We start from the raw sequence: 20,069 nt of genomic DNA, 5'->3' as shown, positions 1-20,069 counted from the left end.
TAGGGTCTGTGGATGTGATGGCGGTAGCGCATCCATGTGAGTTTCCTGATTTTGCTGGTTGTCATGTAGTTATGTTGGAGAATGTCCTTGTTTTTCTAAACACTGGAGTACCTAGGGGGCAATTTATTCATGCTGAATAAATGAATAAATAAAGGAAATAAATGAGAGAGACAGAAAGAGAGAGAGAGAATGTGAAAGAAAAGGACAGCGAGAGGAAAGGCATGGAGGTGAGGGTGAGTTTGAGTGTTTGAGAGCAGCAGGAAGTGAAGGCATGCAGGGGGCAGGAGCGCGTGCACAGGTGTGCACAGGTGCGCCGTGCGCAGGTGCGGAGAAGGAGGCGGGGCCCAGCCACGGGGGGATTTCAAGTGGGATTTTCAAGTCCCTGGAGAGCTCTCAGCAGGGGCTCGGGGTTTCTGACTTGGCATTACCTTGCTGTGCTACAGACGTTGTGCAACGTGCTTTCGGTGCACACCTCACTTCCTCTGTGCAGCACACCTGTGAGGTTGATCTTGAGATCTTACGCGTTGCAGAAAAAGGAGCCCAAACTCTGAAAGTTAGAGAAACTCTCTTAACGAAGGATAACTATGAAGTAGCAGGAGGGGGTCTGGAAGCTTTTTTTTCTGAATTATGACCCCAAGATAGAGACCCAAGCGGGGCAGGGGTGGGGGGTAGGTGCGCTCAGCCGTGCCAATACCCCAGCGCATTGTTTTCGAGAGGGCATTTGGCATTCAGTGCCAGGAGTATGGGGGGGGGGGGGACCTGCACTCTCTGTGACCCCATGGGATCCTGTTTCTGAGCATTTTTCTTAGTGATAATAACAGCTGACATTACTTGAACCATGACTGTGTTCGGGTCCCTACATGAGGACTCTGCGTGTGTTAGCTTATTTCATCCTTAACAACACCCACTTGACAGACTAGGAAACGGAGGCACGGGGGTGGGTGCTAAGCAGCTTGCTGAAGGGTCACAAGCTAGTGACTGAGCAGGTGCTTACAGTTAAGGAAATAATCAGAGAAATGTATGTCAGTGGTTCTCCAAGGAAGGGCATGTGAACCATGCTGTTTATAATAATCAAGTAATAAAAATGGTAAGGTCCAATATCCAGTGTTGGACACACAGTGGAATACTACTGATTGGCTGCTTTGGATCTAAATTTAGCTGCATGGAATGATGTTAATGACACAGTAAGTTCAAAGTCCAAGTTTTAGTGTGTTAGAGAGTGCTGTTTTTTTGGTAAATGAAATTCATATGTATTTCCCAATTTTTATAGAACAAATCGGGAAGAGTAGATTCCAACATACGAGGCGCTCTTGCTGGGCCTTGTGATCTGGGGGGAATTTGAATTAGGTTTTCTTTTGGGTGTCCGTACATTCTGATTTTTGTTCCCCAATCACGAATTATGGGATGTCCTTAACACAACAAGGGCAGTGCACGGTTCCATTTGTATAAACCGCAAGAGTAATCCATTGGGTTAGAAGTCAGGGTGATGGGGTCATGACCAGAAGAGGACAATGATAATGTTATGTAACAACTACCCACAAAACCTCAGGGGGTTGCAAGAGACCTTTGTTTAGTTTGAGTTTGCAGAGGCCAGTTTTCCTGGGCTTGGCTCATCCTGCTGAGGTGACCTCCCCCTTACACCGGACATCAGCCTCAGGTCAGTCACGCAGCCCCGCTGGACTGGTGTGCCCTCTCTCACCCAGGTGGGGCGGCTGCCTGTTGCCTGATGCAGCCTGAAACTTCTGAGACTGTCGCACATCATTAATCTTCCAGCAGGCTAGCCCGGGCGTGTTCTCCAGGCAGCCGTCCTGCAAAAGCAGGTCTCTGCGTGTGGCACTTTCACTAATGTTCTGCTGGGAAAAGCTAGTCACATGGTTGAGGCCAGGATCCAAGGGTGGGGAAGAACGCCCTAGACGGGCGGTGATGGGGATGGGGGCACAGTCCGGTTACTTGGACACAGGAGGAGTGAAGAACGAAGCCATTGACGTAGTAAGTCTAACACACTCAACAGCATCATCTTTAGTGGCTGCCTAATAGTTCATTGCATGGGTACCCTCATTTATTTAACTGGTTCTGTAAGGCTGAACAGTTAGATTAGCATTTCCAAAGTATATTTCAAGGAATTGTAAATCCCTCCGGGGATTAATTGAGGTTTTGATACACACACACAAATGAAGGTTGGATCTGAAAATAAATTTTGTAAGCCTTGGATTAGATGAAGAAGAATCAATTTCTTTACTGTAGGACTTATCAGAACCTTTACACACAAATGTGCATTATGAACTTGCAGAAATCTAAGGGGTTGTTCAAACTTAGCAGAACTTTTTTTTTTTTTTTCCAAGAAGCACCTCTTGTGACAAGCATTCTGTGGTTCTCACTCTGGGCTTTGTGCGGTTGTGTCGTGTTTCACAATTGTAAACAGAGCGCCTGTGAACCTGGAGGGCTCATCGTTGGCCAGGTTAGGGTTTTATCTGGAGTAAGTTGAGCTCTAAAAGCTGCACCCAGGGTGACGGGCAGGAATGGTGGGAACCATGAGTCAGCACTCACCAGCTCACTTTTTCTCAGCAGGCACCATAGGATCTCCCAATGGGGTGGCTTAGTTCTGGGCTCACGTTCCCTGTGAGCTGCCTGATCCTGGTGTGGGCGGCAGGCTCTGGTAAGTCACCCCGTCTCACCCATTTCCTCCTTCCCTCATTCTGCAACCCAACCTTGATTGACTGTTTACACACCAGACTCCCGGGATCATCAGAGAACCAAGCAAAGATCCCTGGCCTCGAAGAGATTACGTGATAGTGGGAGAGGACAGCCAGTAACAAGTGGTCCTAATATTAAGGACATTCTAAAGGTCCTTAGAAGGTGATGGCAAAAGACGAAATAGAACAGAGTGGGGAGGATTAGGAAAGCTGGGTGGAATAGGAGGACGGCAATTAAAAGTACGTGCTCAGGGAAGTCCTCATCAAGTCACAAGTGGGCGAAGATGTGAAGGATGCGGGGAGCCAGGCAGATATTCGAGGGAGGAGTATTCTCAGTGGAGACCCTGAGCCCAGAGCCTGCCTGAGTGTTGGAGGGACCAGATGAGACACGAGAGGGTGAGATGCAGCAGGAGGAGGGAAGAGATGGAGACGGCAAAGTACCAGGAGGACCAAGCCAAGAGTCTGAGCATGATCTGTGACACTACAAAGGATCCCTCTGGGTGTAGCACAGGGGCAGAAGCTGCGGGTGTGGAGGGGCTCAGGGAGGAGGTGCCACATTAAGCCAGGGGGCCTGGGACCCACAGAGGAGATGAGAAGGGATTGGCTTTTGGATCTGTCTGGAAGGTGGATTTGAAGACAGACTGGAACTGAGGTGAGGGAGAGAGAGGTGGCAAGGCTGACCCCGATATTTCTGACCTGAGCTGCTGGCAAGAACACAAATATCATTTCTGAGATGCAGAGGAACATGTGTTTTTGGCGGGTGGGGAATCAGGAGGTAGCTTTGGACATGAGGTGAGTTTGAGATATTTATAAGACATCTAAGAACCTCCTTAATACGGTAAGTCGTTTATCCAGGGAACAAGTGCAAATTGGTGTGAGCTGTGTGGGGCCTGGTGCTGAGCACGGAGCAGGAAGGCATCTGCCGGTCAGGTGCAGGCTCTCTAGGGCTAGGGCCACGGCTCCCAGACCAGGCAGCAAACCCAGTGTACATCTGGCTGGGTTCAGATCCCAGCTCTGCCCCTGACTCGCTGGAAGAAGTTCCCCAGCTTCTCATCCTGCCCTTCAATATTGGACAAAGCCAGGGGATAAGAGCACCTGGTGACAGGGCCGTGGGGGTCACCCTCCTGAGCACAGAGAGGGATGGAGAATCGATGGGGGCAGGAAGGGGTCAGTGGAAGACAGTGTCTCCCCCAGCTCACGCCATGGGGGGTGGTAGCTGAGTTTACATACGATAAAGGTGCATTTGCTCTGTCCCCGCTGATGGACCCTGTCCCCAAGGGTATTGCTTCAGGGGCAGGAGTCACCGCAGTGCCAGCTGGGAAGCTCCTGGAGCCCCAGTCCCAGCCCCCTGCTCTCTGAGGACTGTGCCTGGGACTGCAGTTTCGTTCTTTTGTGATGGGCTCTTTGGTCCTGTTTGGGCTGGTTTCTGACCCATCCCTTTAGACATCAGGCTTCATCTGCTCAGAAGGCTCCCGTGTCTCCCCAGGGAGTGTTAAGACCCGCCAGGAGCCCACCTGCCTGACCGACTACATCAGCACCTCCACCTGTGAGTGGGAGATGGCCGGGCCCACCAACTGCAGCACCGAGCTCCGCCTGACCTACCAGCTGAATTTTATCTTCTCTGAGTAAGCCAGTGCTGGAGCTGGGAGTTTGGGGAGGTTTGCCCCGGAGTTTGCCTGGTCCGGGTGGTGCCTTGGAGCGCGGGGTGCTAAGCAGTTCTCTGGGCTTACTGGGCATGAGAGGTGAGGAGCCCTGGGTCGCAGCATGTGTCAGACCAGCGAGTGTGTCCCAGGGTTCCCAGCGCATTGTCACCGAGGCATGTGGCACGTGCTTATGGGTGGAATTCTGGACTAGGCCAGTGGCTCTCAAACTTCAGGCTCTTTTATTTTTGGCAGGGGGAGGTAATTAGGTTTATTTATTTATTTTTAGAGGAGGTGTCAGGAATTGAACCCAGGACCTTGTACATGCTATGCATGCACTCTACCACTTGAGCTATACCGTCCCGGCTTGAGTCTCAGGACCCCAAAAGCTTTAGGCTGGGTAGCTTCTATTGATCCGTGTTTACCCTGTTGGAAATTAAAACAGAAACTTGAAATCACAGCAGCACACAAGTCCACATTTCAAGAGACCATCAGAGCAATGATGTCATCACACTTCATGTAGCCTCTGAAAAAGTCCACTGTACGCTTGTGAGAGAAAGAGGGTGAAAATGGCAACCAGTGTCTGAGGATTGTTATGAAAGCAGTTTGACCCAGTGGAACCCCAGACCACAGGTTGAGAACCCCTGGGCTAGACTGTTGTTTGGGGGTCTGGAGTTAGCGGTGGAGTTGGCTGTGTTAGCTGGCGGACCGTGGAACTTGGGATATGTGTTTCCATTTACTAAGGTGGATGAGCTGTGCTTCTGTATGTGGTATATTAGCCTAGACCAGGGAGCTGCACACTGGCCCATGGGTCACATCTGGCCCACCGCCTGTTTTTGTAAATAAAGTTTTATTGACATACAGCCATGCCCATTTGTTTGCGTCTTATGGCAGGGGCTTCTGTGCTGTATCAGCAGAGTTGTGTAGTTGGGACAGAAAGGGGATGGCCCTCAAAGCCCAAAATATTTACTATCTGGCCCATTACAGAAAATGCCGACCTCTGGCCCAGCCTGTGGGTTAGGCTGGGGGATACAGGGAATATGCCTGCCAAGGTATGTATGCTGGGCTAAACTGTGTTACCAGGGGTGTGCTGAGACACACATATGTTGTTACAAATTCTTTCATGCTGTGGGTTCTTCCTTGTCACTGGCTTTCAGGGTCCAAGGCTGGGGCTGGGGGCGGATAAGAGTCCATGGCGGGTGTGGTAAGGGGCTGAGGCCTGCAAGAAGGTGGTCCCAGGCCAGTGTCCCCTCTACACCCTGGCCGCTCTGCTCCCAAGTCCCCAGATCTGGTCCTTAAGGAGGGGTGACCAGGAAGCTGAAAGAGCTCGTGGTCCCCTGAGGCATGTCCCAAGTACAGGGGCGGGTAATACCTGTGAGTCCCGTGACCAGCCTAATGCAACATCTGCGTCTGCAGAAACTACACGTGTGTCCCCGAGAACAGAGACAGCACGGTGTGCACGTGTGATATGCTGATGGATAATGTGGTCAGTGTGGACATCTATCAGCTGGACCTGTGGGCAGGGAAGCAGCTGCTGTGGACTGCCTCCTTCAAGCCCAGCGAGCACGGTGAGCAGGGCAGGGTGGGGCTGCAGGTGTTCCCACAGCAGCCAGGCTCCGGGACAGGGGAGGCAGGCTCTGTGTGGGAGAGGGGTGCTCCAAGCAGCCTCCTTCCTTTTCCCAGACCTGATGGGGTTCTTGCCTCTTTCTGGGCCTCAGTCCTCCCATCTTTGAAATGGAGTTGAGCTCAGCAGTACATCAGGGCCCCTTGTGTTCAGATATTTCAACCCCTGAATTTAAGAGCCCAGATCGGGGTGTTGAATGAGATGTGTTTGGGGGAAGGCATGCTTGCCGCAGGTCAAAAGCTGAACTAGGAACCGTCTTCCACCCTCTGTCAACTGGTCAGCTGCTGCTTCTTCAGTCTGGACTGTGAAAGGCTGACCTTATTACCCTGGTACCCAGAGTTCCCGCGGGAAGTCCTCAAGAGCTTGCTGGGGTGTAGTGACAGGAGTTTAAAACACCACTTATTGCTGTGTGACCTTGGGCAAGTCACATTACCTCTCTGAGCCTCAGTTTCCAGAAGAGAGTTGTTATCTCTACTTTACAGTTGAATAAACTGTGGTTCAGAGAAGGCAAGTAACCTGCCTAAGTTCACACAGCTACTAAAGCCGCAGAGACAGTACCTCACTGAGCTCAGTCTTCACGCTCCATCAGCAATTCCTGAGCAACCTACTCATCTGCTGGGGGTCGGGGGATGATTTAAACCGACCCATGGACAAACCCATGAATTAAATAATTTGTGCATGTGTATGTTGATTTTAAGGCACATTATATACCTGTGGTCTCATGGATTCAGTGCTTAAAAAGAGACTTAAGTTTTAAAGCACATGAATCGAAATAAAGAAAAATACTTAGTAAATAATAATATAGTACACAGAGGTGGCCAAAACCGTGGAGGAAGAAAGTGGAAAAGCCAACATTTGGATGACTTGGCTCAGACATTTTTGCATTCACTGCAGAAAGGTAGTGAATAACCACTAAAGTGCCAAGTAGGATTTTAGCAACATCACAATCCATATTATTGTAGTAATTCTCTGTCGTAACTAAATCTGTGTGGTGTCCCATCAACGGAGGTGTTATTGACTAAAAATCTGAATGGTCTGCGGGCCGGGCGGAGCCAGGCATCCTCCTGATGCCCGGGCCAGCCCCTCACCAGGCTCCGCTCCTCTGCAGTGAAACCCCGGGCACCAGGAAACCTCACGGTTCACGCCAACGTCTCCCACACGTGGCTGCTGACGTGGAGCAACCCGTATCCTCCTGAGAGTCACCTGAACTCTGAGATCACCTACCTGGTCAACGTCTCCAATGAGAACGACCCCAAGGATGTGAGTGGGCACCCTGCAGGGTTTCTCCATGACCTCTTGGGACTCGGGTCTGGGGTGGGAGATGGGGAGGACAGCCTTGGGCTGGACAGCAAACCCTGAGGACCCAGACCCCTGGCTTTTACCCTAACTCTGTGCCAGGACCAGTCCCTCTGGGCCCCTGATTCCTGGTGTGCAGACAAGGCAGGTTATTTCCGGGCACTGCTCCTCATCTGTAAAGGAAGGGCTCTGGACCACATCTGTTTCCAATGGGGTGGGACACGGGATTTTAGGTGATCCCTCGGCAACACACTTAAATGACTGAGTCCCACAGTGAGACAGTTACTCCCCATCAGCTCCCTCCAGACCCTGACTGTCCAGGGAGACATCTCAGCTGAGCTATGGGTTTACTAATCCTTTTTAACAGAGAGAGGAGGCCGCACAGCTCAGTGCCGTCCCCGGGAGAACGAGTTCAGCCATGATGTAATGCTGTTGTGTGGTTCTGATTGCATTTACTTTATGTGACGCTCATGGCATCTGATACTTGCTTTCTAGTCAGCGCAGTAGTAGCGAGGTTCCTTTTAAAATGACTGTACTGACATTTTTAAAGAGGGACAGCTGATTTTAAGGAAACTATCAAGTAAATAATCGCAGGGGCTACACAATGGATGGCTTGCCCCCCGCCCTGCCCAATTTAGGTGCAGGTGGGAGTGAAGGCTGTTTCCTGCCACCCATGTTTTCCCCTCAGATATTCCCATTGCAGGGACAACATCTGAACACTGTTGTGTTCAGGGGCCCTGGTGTCCCACAGAGCCGGGTTCCAATGCCTGACCTGCCACTTGCCCAATGCATGGCCTTGAGTCTGTCACTTAACCACCTCTTGCCTCAGTTTCCCCATCTGTAACAGCAATACACTACTACCTACTCCGTAGGGCTGCTGAGAGCAGGAAATGTGTGACACGGACAGGCTGCCCTGCCTGGCACAAAGAACGTCATAAACGTCACCCTCCTTTCTTCCTGAGTACCACAGACCTCGAAATCCTGTCTGCCTCGCCCTCCCACGCCATAGTCTCTAACTCGCTCTGTCAGCGTTGCTGGGGGTCTGCTGGGAGCCCTGCCTCGTGTCCTGGGACCCAGGCTGGCCTGGCCTCAGCTGCCAGGGAGCAGGCCCCAGACACCTTAAGCTGCCATATCTGCTCCTGTCCCTGCATCCTCTCTTCCTGGCCAAGCTCGGGAAGTGGTGGGTGTTGATTTGCATCCCTGGGGTGTGGTTTTCCCCTTGGGCACAGGACCAGGATGTGGGATGGGAGCAGGAGTGGGGCATCTGGGCTCCTACAGCAGAGGCTCAGAGCAGCTTGGGAGGGGGCTTGCACAGATGCCAAGGAAGAGGCAGGTTCTGTTTGGTCAGTGAATCCCTTTCCCTTTCCTGGGCCCATGCAGGCTTAGCCCAAGGGCCAGGCTGGAGCGAGAGAAGGGTACAATCTATAGGGTCCGAAGAAGTGCCATTCATTTGCTTATCTTGGCTGAATCCAGGTTCCAGGAATCTCCGTCTCTTGGCCTTGCTTTACTCTGTGTTGGTTTCATTTTTAGGCAGGCTGTTCCCTAAAGTTGGGGCCAATATGCCCCTTAGCAGCTCCAGGCCTGCATCTTTAAGCCACGGTGGGAAAAGGTCTTCTTTCCAGATAATCCCAACAAAATGATCTTGCGGGCAATGATCAGCTGCTTGGCTGGGATCACATGCCAATCTCTGAACCTATCACAGGCAGGGGTGGGGGGCAGGAGAGAGGGTGCTGGCCTCATTGGCCAGAGGCAAGTCAGTGCCCACTTCTGGAGCTGCGAGTGGGATCAGCTCCACCCATACCAGAAGGGCTGAGAATGAGGGAGGGGTGGTTCCCCAGAGGAAGTTCTGGAGAAGAGGAAACAGGGACTGGGCTTCCTGAGACACAGCTGGGGTTAGGACCTGGCATCAGACTCCAGCCAGTAGATAGAATTGATCAGTGTGCCCAGGCTACGGCTTAGCGGTCACACAGGTGTTCAGGGCTGCCCTGGGCCTCAGAATTCCAGGTCTGGCTTCTCTTGCTGGTGGGGGAGAGGCTACTGAGATACCCTCTCCCATCCCTCCTTCTCAAGGACAGAACTGAGCCTGAAATTCCCCTCATTAGTCACAGGCCAGAGATGATCACATGCTCCTGTCTAACCAATCACAGGCTGGGGATGGAATAGCCACGACTGGTTTAAACCAATGAGGATTGGAGCTGGAGACAGAAACTTACCTGCCCTGAGCTTTAGGTCTCTGATCCCAGTGGTGTGGATGCTGGGTGGGTATCCCACCATGTATGCTACAGTATTGCAGACACCAGCTGTGGCTCAGACTGGTTGGGATCAATTCTAAGAAGGGATATTAGAAACTTGCTGTGAAATTTGGGAGATGGAGCTATCATTGTCCTAGATGACTTCTGGACAAGGTTCTATAACAGAGGTGGAGTTTCAGCTTGGGCACTGAAGGGTGTACAGGAGTTTTCTAGCTAGGGAAGGGGAGGCCAGGCAGAGGGAGCTACATGAGCAAAGGCTTAGAGGTATGAACATTCATGGCATATCTGGGGACTGAGGGATGGGGCAGAAAGAGGCCACAAGCCTGTGCAGGGCCACAAATGCCGTGCTCAGGATCATAATGGTTACCACCTCTTGGGAGCCTATTGTGTGCCAGGCACGGCATGTATGATCACCAGTGGCTGTGAAAGCCCCACAGGTGGGAGGGGGTTCATCTCTCTGTTTTAGTGGCGAGGACACTGAGGCTTGGAGAGGCGGACGTGACTCACCCAGGGTCCCATAGTTGGAAACGGCCGAGATGGGGTTGGGAGCCAGGATTTGAACTTCAGAGCCTGTCCTGTTTCTCTTTCCCTGGATCTTTCTCCCAGAATGGTCTTCCAAACACTTAGCCTTTCGGTAAAAAAACAAACCAACCACAACTAGCTCCCTGGAAGCTCAATTTCTTTTGTGTTTCTTAGTAAAAGCGTTTCCCAGTCCCCCGCTCCTCTCCGGGGTCTGTGATTCCTTCCATGGACTAGATCGAGCTGCTGTTTCCTGTTTTCTGAGATTTAGAAGAAAAGGAACACTGACAGTGAGAATGTCTTTCTCTCCCTGCCCTGGTCTCCTCCAGCCACTCCCAACACACCCCAGCTCCACTGGAAAGTTCCAGCTGCCTCCAGTTTCTCCAGCAACCTGTTGGGACTTTGTTTCCTCATTGTGCAAAACCCCCCGTCAGCTCACTTTACACCAGACCATTTCCCCCAAATGCTTCCAACCTGCCAGTGCTGCCAGGAGCTGGGAAGGGGCTGCAGGGACCCAAGGAACAGGGGGAGCTCTTAAAACACTGTAGGGTCGGCTGAGAACAGCAGCCAGGGTGGGAGCCAGGATTCCCCTCCCCCCATGCCAGTGCACTAACACCTCCCTTTTTTCTATCAGTTCAAAATCTATAACGTGACCTACTTGGGGCCCACCCTCCGCATTGCAGCCAGCACCCTAAAGTCTGGAGCTTCCTACAGTGCACGGGTGAAGGCCTGGGCTCAGAGCTACAACAGCAGCTGGAGCGAGTGGAGTCCCAGCGCCACGTGGCTTAACTGTGAGTATCTGCTCAGAGTCCTGAGCAGTTAAAACCTCTCCTCTCCACGTTTACTCTGTGGCCAGACACCTGGGTTTCCATATTACAGGATTGCCTGTCACTGCAGTAACAAAGTTACGGACTGACATCATGTACTGGTCAGGGTAGAAACGGTAGGCTACAGTAACAGATGAGCCCACAGTTCTGTGGCTCAACACCATAGACATGTATTTCTTGCTCCAATGTGAACTTTGCTGATTTGTGGGTGGTTTTCCTCCCTGTGGTTCCATCATTCTCTAGGACAAAGATTCTTAAGCTTTCTTTATCATGGATCCCTTTGGCAGTCTGGTGAAGCCTGTGGACCTCATCTCAGTGTAATATTTTTAAACGTACAAAAGGAAAGACATAGGATTACAAGGGAAACCTAATTTTACTGAAATGTGAATATAAAGAGATTCTGAAATACATTTGTTATCTAGGAATATATGCTTTGTGAATTACACATTAACAACAAGATCCAGTGGTAGTTCTCACAAAGACTGTAATTTCACAGTAGATGAGCATAAATGGTATTTCGTGATACTGCAGCTGTAACGTGAGACAAGAAGAGCTGGGATTTCTGTTGGGGCTTGAGTGATGCTGCTGTTACTGTGGTTTTCTCCCTCCATTCCTCATGGGAGGAAATGCCAGGCTTCAGAAGTTAGCAAAAATAAAGGTATCATTTCTTTCCCATCCAAGTTCCCAGACCCCTGAATTCTAACTGCAACCATGTTGGGGGTCTATGAACCCTAAGTTAACAATCCCTGCTCTAGGGCCTTGCTGTCATCTGCATCCAGCCAGCAGGAGGGGAATGAGAGCAGGGAGACCACACCTGCTTCTTAAAAGCCTTAGCCCGGAAGTGATGCCACCATCTCCTCTCAAATTCTATTGGTGGAACTGGTCACATGGCCACGTGTAGCTGCAAGGGATTCTAGGAAACACAGTCCTTCACTTGGTAGCTGTGTCTCCAGAACAAATCTTGGCAACTTTATCACACATGGCTTTTTCCATAGAGATATTGAATTATCTCACATAAAATGAAGTCTTACCAGTGGACCATCCCAGGTTCATACAGCCGCTCGGTGATGTCATTCCAGTCTTGTCTTCTTTCCCACTGCCATCCCTAGCATGGTAGTATTTTATTCTTGTGCTTGTTGCCTCATGCCCCCATGTTGTCTACTGCCCAGATCCTCAAGCCCAAGGCCCAAAGCAACTGAAAGTCTGCCACAAGGAGTGTACCCCGTGCAGCTATCTCTTTCATCAGGGAGCAGAAATCTTTCTAGAAGCTTCCCTGGCAGACTTTCCCTTGCATCTCATTGGCCAGGACTGTCACAGGGCCTCTCCCAACTGCACAGGAGTCTGGGAACTCAAATGTCTGGAAAGGGGGCCAGGGTAGTCTTGATGGGCCCAAACCTCAGGCTGGGCACACTGCTGCCTGGCAAAGAAAAGGTGATAGATAGCTGTTGGGTGGGGGAGGCTGCCCCAGGCATCATCTATCTGATGGGGAGAAAGAGGGCTGTTGTGAACATTCAATGAAAGAAGGATTCTTCAAAGTGCTGGGCACAGTGGCGATTGGCAGTACCACACCCCAGCCAATCGCACGTCCCTCTCAGCACTGCTCAGCCTGTTCCATGGATACCCCTTGACCGTCTGTCTCACTCCGGTCCACGAGCTCTATGGGTGGTATCTGCTCTGGGTCTATGTCTCCAGTGCCCAGCACATCGCCAGGCACACAGTAGGTGCTTGGGAAAGTTTTGTCAAATTGATTCAATTCTTCCTTTGGCCTGGGGAAGGGAAGGGCAGTAGCTTGTATGGAATAGATACCATAGGTACTCACTCATTATCTCCACAAATATTTATTGAGCTCCTACTACATGCTAGATACTAGGGGATCAGTGGTGAACAGGACAGACAAAAGCCCCTGTGCTTGTGGAAACGACATGCTGGAGGGGAGAGAGAGAAAATACACAAGTAAACAAAAATATAAATGAGCTCTAGATCGGGATGACAGTAAGTTTGGGAAGGAAATAAAGCAGGGGAAGGGAATGGGGTGATGGGAAGGGGCAACAAAAGAGAGGGGGTGAGAGGGAACTCTGGACCAGACAGCGATCAAGGAGAAGCCGCCAGCTATGCGAATGGACGGGCAGGCGCTGCTCCGAGTGCGGCATATATTCAAGTGTACAACAGCCCTGTGAGTTAGTACTGTTATTTGCCCCATTGTACAAATGAGGAAACCATGGCACAGAGAAGGATGAGGGTCTTGTCCTGGGTCACCAGCAAGTCTGAGAGAGTCAGGCTTTGAACTGAGGCGTCTAGCGCCAGAGTCTCTGCACTTGACCTCTATGATTCAGGAAGGAGAAAGCAGCAAGTTCAAGATCCTGAGGTGGCACCGAGCTTTGGAGGAGCAGGGGACAGCAAGGAGGCCTGTGTGGCCAGGGCTCAATGTGCAAGAGGGCGGATGGGGCAGGAGGGCGTGGCGGGGGGCAGGAGGGCGTGGCGGGGGCCAGTGCACACAGGGTCTTGGAGGACGCCTTCCTGAGGCCTCAGTCTTCAGCTCTGGGAAGTGGAGACCAGGCTGGACTTAGCACGATGCAGGCTCACGGCTGCCCTCCCACTTCCAGACTACCAGGAGCCCTTGGAGCAGCGCCTCCCACTGGGCGTTAGCATCTCCTGCGTCATCATCCTGGCCATCTGCCTGTCCTGCTACTTCAGCATCATCAAGTGAGTCCTGGGCTTCAGCATGGGGTGCCTCCGAGCCAGCACCCTAGAGTGCGGAACGGGCGGGATGTCCCCCTCTGATCTGTTGGCCTGTCTCCTTTGGTTCAACGGTAGATATTTATTCAGCAGCTACTATGTGCAAGGCACTGAGACTGGCAGGGACCCAGTAGGTGTGCAGGGAATGCAAGGTCCCCTCTGCACATCTGTCACTGATGCCTCTGCCTTCCCCGGGCTGGTCTTCCCCCCTTTCTAAGCCTGTTTCCCCCACTGCCTGTCCTCCCCACCCTAACTCACTGTGTTCCAGCTCCAAATTCCTTGCTGTTCTTTGAACACCCCAAGCAAGTTCCTCTGCCCTCTGAGCCTTGGCATTCGCTGTGTTCTCTGCCTGGAAAGCCTTTTCCCCAGGCATCTTCAGGACCCCCTCCTCCTCCACTTTCAGTCTCCTCTCAGAAGTCACCTCCTTAGGGAGGCCTTCCTGGATCACACCCTCCATTCCTCTCTCTTCCCTTATTATTTAAAAAAATTTTTTTTCTTTTTTTAAAAAATTTATTTGTTGGGAGGTAATTAGATTTTATTTAAAAAAAATTTTTTTAATGGAGGGACTGGGGATTGAACCCACAACTTCACATATGCTAAGCACATGCTCTACCACTGAGTGATACCCTCCCCTCCCTCCATTCCCTTATCTTCTTTATTTTTGTCCCTGGCACTTATTGCCAGGAATGAATGATGTCCTATAATCATTTCTGCATCTGTTTGTCTGTCTCCGTCTTCTAGAAGGTCAGTTCTGTGAGGGCAGGGATTTTTGCCTGTCTTGTTCACTGTGTGACCCTGAGGCCTGGCACAGTGAGTGGTACACAGTAGGTGCTCAATAAATATGTGTTGACTGATGGAGTGGAGTGGGCGGCGGCTAATCCAGAGCAGGACATTCCCTCCCAGCCCTGACACTGTGGCTCCAGGCCGACCCAGGGAGGGAGAAGGAATCCTCCAGCCTCTCTGGCCATCCCAGTCCTCTCCCTGGCACCTTGTTCTCAGCTGCTCCAGAGCAAAGGTTGTTGAAGGGGAAACTCAGAATCCTCTCTCTGCAGCTTGAATCTCTCCTAATCCCCTAGGACTCATTCCCCTGGGGCAGAGGCGGCCATGGCAGGAACTCTACTCTGAGTAGCAGAATGCTGGTACTCGAACCCAGCTCTTCTGCTCACCAGCTGTCACTTCACCTCCCTAGGCCTCAGTCTTCTCATCTGTAGAGTAGGGTCAGCAGTGGAACCTGTTTCATGGGGTTAGAGTGAGACATCCAAAAACCTATCAATGTGACTCCTAATAAGTTTTGGCAACTATGATTTTTTTTTATGGGAGGAACATCAACCTGTTAGTGATTCAGGGACCAATACCTCGTCCTTTTCTTTTTCAGGATTAAGAAGGAATGGTGGGACCAAATTCCCAACCCAGCTCACAGCCCCCTGGTGGCTATCGTCATCCAGGATTCTCAGGTAGGAGAGCAGGCTGGGGAGGATGCTTCAGACTGCATGTACCAGGAAGTAGGATTCAAGATGTCTGGGAAGTTAAGGATATTCGGGGGCTTTTGGTGTTTCCTGTGGGAAGTCAGGAAGGTTTCAGTAGCTTCATGTGGTCATTAGCAGCCCAGAGGCTTTCACTGCCCTCTCCTTGGCTTCCATGACAGTTCTTTCAGCCTGTGGTGGGTTCTTCTGGGGTTGGTCTCTTGGTTTTTTTTCCCCTCCTTTGGGAGATGATCCCTGAGGTCACCTGCATGTCATCTCCTGGGGAGGCGACTGTACCAGGGGAGGGGGACAGGCTTCCTGTGTCTTCCTCTTAAGAGCAGGAAACTGCCCCCAAAGCACCAAGTTGATCTCTCAATTCTCATTGGCTTGAATTATATCACAGCCTCTTTCCTAAACCACTCACCTATAAGGGAGTGAGAATACTTGAGATCAACCAGGTGGCCACCCCTGGGCTAGCTTCCCCAATGTGATGGCCACGTGGGGTTTGTCTGAGCACTATCAGGGTTCTCTAGGAAGGAGGGAGGGGGATACAGGTCCTGTCTAGAACAGAATGTCCAAGTGTCCTCAATTCTCCAGGGACCCTGGGGCAGGCTCTGGAGTCCAGTGGTGCTGGCTTTGAACACTGGCTCTGTCACTTACCTGTAGTGTAGACTTAACAAGTTGCTTAACTTCTCTGAGCCTCAGTTTCTTCCTGTGGGTTATAGCAGTGGTTACCTAATGGGGCTGATGTTTGCAATTCACAGAGGCAGTACATGTAAAGTGTATATTACAGCATCCTGCATGTAGTAAGTGTTTTATGTATCAGTTAGCTTTTGCTGTGTAACAAATCATCCCTGATATTTAGAGCGATAAACAATAGCTCTTGCTTCTGCAGGTCTGCAGTTGGGCTTAGCTCAGCAGTGGGGGTAGAGGAATCCTACACCAGGCTTGGGGGCAGATCTTGGCTGGGCCTGTACCAGTAGCCTCACTCACAAGTCTGGCAGTTGGCTAACTCTCACCTGTGGCCAGGGAGGTTACTAAACCATATATGTGTCTCTGGTCCTCCAGCAGGCTGACCCAGTTGGCACAGTGTCACTTCTGCTACATTCTATTGGTCAAAACAAGTCACATGGCTAGGCCAGATTCAAGGGATGAAAGGAGCTTCAGGGAATTGTGGCCATTTTTGCCATCAGCCACAGCAACATATTAGGGAAGTCTCATTCATTCTCAGGAAACCGAGGCTCAGAGAGTGGAAGTGACCTGATCAGACCTCAGACTTATATGATGTCAAGACTCACAGTCTTTTCACAGCAAACCTGTGCTGAGCATCCCTGGATGCCAGGCTGGGCGGGAAGCCCTCGCTGCTCTGTTTCATTGACTGTCTCTATGTTTTAGGTGTCACTGTGGGGGAAGCGGTCCCGAGTCCAGGAAGCAGCCAAGTGCCCGTATGTATACAAACTTAGGTCATAGCCTCCCTGGATTTGGAAGGGGGTGGAATTGGGGTGGTGGGCCCCATCTGGAGAATGGGGTCACACCCACAACATGTCTGTTTTCTCTTCCTTGGTGTTCATCACATGGCCTGTGACACTGGGCTTTGAGGGGTGGCAGGGGAAGGAGTGGTCTGGGTAGGTTGGCTGCTGGCTTAGCCGCCTGAGTTCAACTTGGGGGTCAGGCACATGCTGAACCCCTTTGGGATTCCCAGTCTTTCCTGAGCAAGGCTGATGGAGGTAACAACCAGGGCAGCTATACCAGTTGTTAAACTGTTGACATAGTGGTATACTGGTTGGCAAATGTCACTGTCCTGAACCCCTGGGCATGTCACCATCTCCCTGGCCCTCATAGTATCTCTCTCAGGGCCTCCCAGACCTACCCATAATCCAGCAAGGAAAGGTACCCGCAATCTAGCACAGCAGGGGACTCCAGGGTGCTGCCCCAGCCCTAGGACTCTCCAGCCATTCTAACTGGTCATGACTTACGCTGTGGTATTAGTAAGTATTTTAAATATCATCATCCCTGACACTTTTCCTTATTCAATATATTATATGCCAGGCTCCAGAAATCCCAAAGACACAGGCTCTGCCTTCAAGGCGTTCCCAATCTAGTAGTAAGGGTAGACTAACAGGTTATTGATTATTACATCTGGAGGCATATTTGCAATAGACTGACATCAGGCTGGGCTTTGAAGGATGAATAGGAGTTTTTCAAGTGGAGAAACTGATCCCTGATCAAACTTTGCTTTTGCAGGCACTGGAAGACTTGTCTTACCAAGCTCTTGCCCTGTTTCCTAGAGCATGGCATGGAAAAGGATGAGGATTCCTCTAAGGCTGCCAGAAATGGGCTTTCCCAGGGTCCTAGAAAATCAGCCTGGCACCCTGTGGAGGTCAGCAAGACCATCCTCTGGCCAGAGAGCATCAGTGTGGTGCGCTGCGTGGAGCTGTTTGAGGCCCCAGTGGAGAATGAGGAGGAGGAAGTAGAGGAAGATAAAGGGAGCTTCTGTCCATCGCCTGAGAGCAGTGGGGGCAGCTTCCAGGAGGGCAGGGAGGGCATTGCAGCCCGGCTGACAGAGAGTCTGTTCCTGGACCTTCTCGGGGGTGAAAATGGGGGCCTTAGCCCACAGGGCTTGGAGGAGTCCTGCCTTCTTCCATCTTCAGAAGATGCAAGTACTCAGATGCCTTGGGCCGAGTTCCCAAGTGTAGGGCCCCAGAAGGCATCGTCAAGTCCTCCAGCCACTCTGACTCAGAGCCCAGCCAGCCTGGCTTTCCCCGAGATGCCCGCTGTCATTGCCAACAACCCCGCTTACCGCAGCTTTAGCACCTGCCTGAACCAGTCCTCTGGCTCTGAAGAGTGTGACTCAGACCCACAGCCGGCTGAACGCTGGGGGAACGTGGAGCCCGTCACCCCTGCCGCCTCCCAGCTCTCTGAGCCACTTGCTGCACTCCAGCCTGATCCAGAAACCTGGGAGGAGATCCTGCGTCAGAGTGTCCTCCAGCACAGGACGGCCCCGGCCGCCGCCTCAGCCCCCGGCAGTGGCTATCGGGAGTTCGTGCGTGCGGTGAGGGAGGGCAATGCCCAAGACAGTGGGGCGGCGGGCCTCGGCCCTTCTGGGGAAGCTGGGTACAAGGCCTTCTCCAGCCTGCTCACTGGCAGTGCCATCTGCCCAGGGACATCTGGGGTGGAGCCTGGCAGTGGGCAAGGGGGCTACAAGCCCTTCCAGAGCCTCACTCCTGGCTGCCCCGGGACCCCTGCTACAGCCCCCATCCCCTCGTTCACCTTTGGACTGGACGTGGAGCCCCCCCACAGCCCTCAGGACTTGCTCTTCCTAGGCCGCTCCGCAGAGTGTCCTAGTTTGGAGCCAGTGGTGAAGGGAGAAGATGGCCAGAAGCCCCTGCACTCCCCGGAGCAGGCCCCAGACCCCCTCAGGGACGAAAACGACCTGGGCAGCGGCATTGTCTACTCAGCCCTCACCTGCCACCTGTGCGGCCACCTGAAGCAGTGCCACGGCCAGGAGGAGCGTGGCAAGACCCACGTCATGGCCAGCCCCTGCTGTGGCTGCTGTTGTGGAGACAGGTCCTCACCCCTAGTGAGCCCCCTGAGGTCCCCGGACTCCCTGCCTGGGGGGGTTCCACCGGAGACCAGCCTCTGTCTGGCCTCCCTAGCCCCCTTGGGTGTCTCAGAGGAGGGTAAGTTTCCCCTGTCCTTCCAGACTGCCCCCAGCAATGCTCAGAGCTCCAGCCAGCCCCCTACAGCGGTGGCTGTGCTCTCCCCAGGGCCCACGTGCACGGACGCTTCCTAGGTGTGTGCCCTCTTGCTGAAGTCTACAGGTGAGGACTGGGTCTTACCCAGGCCTGTGAAACGCCTCCCCCTGGAAGTCAGCCAGGCTGGCAGAGTTCCGAAAGACTCGGAGAACCCTGGGATGAAGTTGTAAAGCTGTCCAACACCGGACAGAGATTACAGACTGGACGCCCCTAGCTCCGAACACTGGCCCGGCCTCGCCACATCCCCTGGGAGTGAGGGCGCCAGACAGCTCTGCCCACAGCAGGCACCTGCAGGGATCAGACTGTTCCTGGGCACCTTGGTTTGTGAACGAGCCGTCGGCCATTTCATCAGTCCACAGCTGCTCCAGTGGACTATCCCTGTCGAGCCTGCTCAAAGCATGTTTTCTCCACCAAATCTCTCTGTTGCCCATGCCTTGCCCAGTCCTGAGATTGGCTGCCGCCATCTCATGAATTAGATGCTGAGCTTGGAAACTTAACCAAGCCAGTGGGAGAATGACTTGGGAGGCCTTGGGAAATTGATGTCCAGAAAGGGTAGTCATTTGCCCATTCATTTAACAGAGCTTCATGATGTCAAGGCACTGGGGGCAGAGTCTAAGCTGTGGAGAGGTGCTTAGTCGAGTAGGGTAACAGAGGACATGAAAAATTGTGATTAACCAAGCAGTGACAATTTCCCACCCAGCTGTAAGGCCAGGGGCTCCTGTTAAGCACTGGATCCCCAGAACAAGCATGCAAAGCGACCTTGGGGCTCGCATGTGCCCCCGTGGATGCTGTTGCTGGCATTGGTGGTACAGAGGGAGGAGCTGACATCCCCTGATCCAGCGAGCTGGGCGTTCCAGGTGCTGACATCAGACACATCGCTTGCACATCTGTCCAGACCCCAAGTTGAGAAATGCTTGTTTGTGTGCACTTCAGAGATTGTTTCATTGCTGAGGAGGGAGGAACGGGAGAGGATGGAGTTTTGTAGAAATAAAAGTTCTTTATCTCCTTTTTTTTTTTTTCTTTCATTAAACAAACACCCTGCCAGGCACTGTTGTGAGCACTTTATCTCTGTTAACTCATTGAATTCTCCCAGCCAAAGGAACCGAGATCCAAGAGATTAAGTAACATGTTATCTCTGCTTGGGTTTCCCTGAGACCGGGACTCAAGTGCAGTTTGTGGATGTAGGAGGTGATCCCAGGAAACTCTGTGTGGAGAGTGGGGAAGGGAGGCTGAGAAGGGCAGGAGGCACACGGGGAAGACAGCA

The 20,069-nt window shown here is 52.1% G+C and overlaps 1 protein-coding gene across 5 annotated transcripts in view; it reads left to right on the top strand.

The window, feature by feature from the left end:
* The window catches only part of IL4R (interleukin 4 receptor), a 36,768-nt gene extending 16,952 nt beyond the window's left edge, over window positions 1–19,816 (top strand). For 2 of the 5 annotated variants that reach the window (XM_032460587.1, XM_006186676.3), the window contains exons 2-10: window positions 2,569–2,656; window positions 4,180–4,318; window positions 5,750–5,901; window positions 7,066–7,217; window positions 10,659–10,815; window positions 13,455–13,554; window positions 14,963–15,041; window positions 16,446–16,495; window positions 17,295–18,843. In XM_032460587.1, coding sequence (XP_032316478.1) covers window positions 2,587–2,656; window positions 4,180–4,318; window positions 5,750–5,901; window positions 7,066–7,217; window positions 10,659–10,815; window positions 13,455–13,554; window positions 14,963–15,041; window positions 16,446–16,495; window positions 17,295–18,843 — 2,448 coding nt within the window. In that variant the 5' untranslated portion in view covers window positions 2,569–2,586. Of the gene's footprint in view, window positions 1–2,565; window positions 2,657–4,179; window positions 4,319–5,320; window positions 5,386–5,749; window positions 5,902–7,065; window positions 7,218–10,658; window positions 10,816–13,454; window positions 13,555–14,962; window positions 15,042–16,445; window positions 16,496–17,294 lie in introns of those variants that run through there. The other 3 variants (XM_032460589.1, XM_014560895.2, XM_032460590.1) reach the window with 3 other exon arrangements.
* Window positions 19,817–20,069: the final 253 nt, after the last annotated feature.

Source organism: Camelus ferus, chromosome 18 (genome assembly GCF_009834535.1).
Source record: "Camelus ferus isolate YT-003-E chromosome 18, BCGSAC_Cfer_1.0, whole genome shotgun sequence".
In the NCBI taxonomy this organism is placed as follows: domain Eukaryota; kingdom Metazoa; phylum Chordata; class Mammalia; order Artiodactyla; family Camelidae; genus Camelus; species Camelus ferus.
The sequence above is the reverse complement of the archived record's forward strand: the minus strand, read 5'-3'. Positions and strand labels throughout refer to the sequence as shown.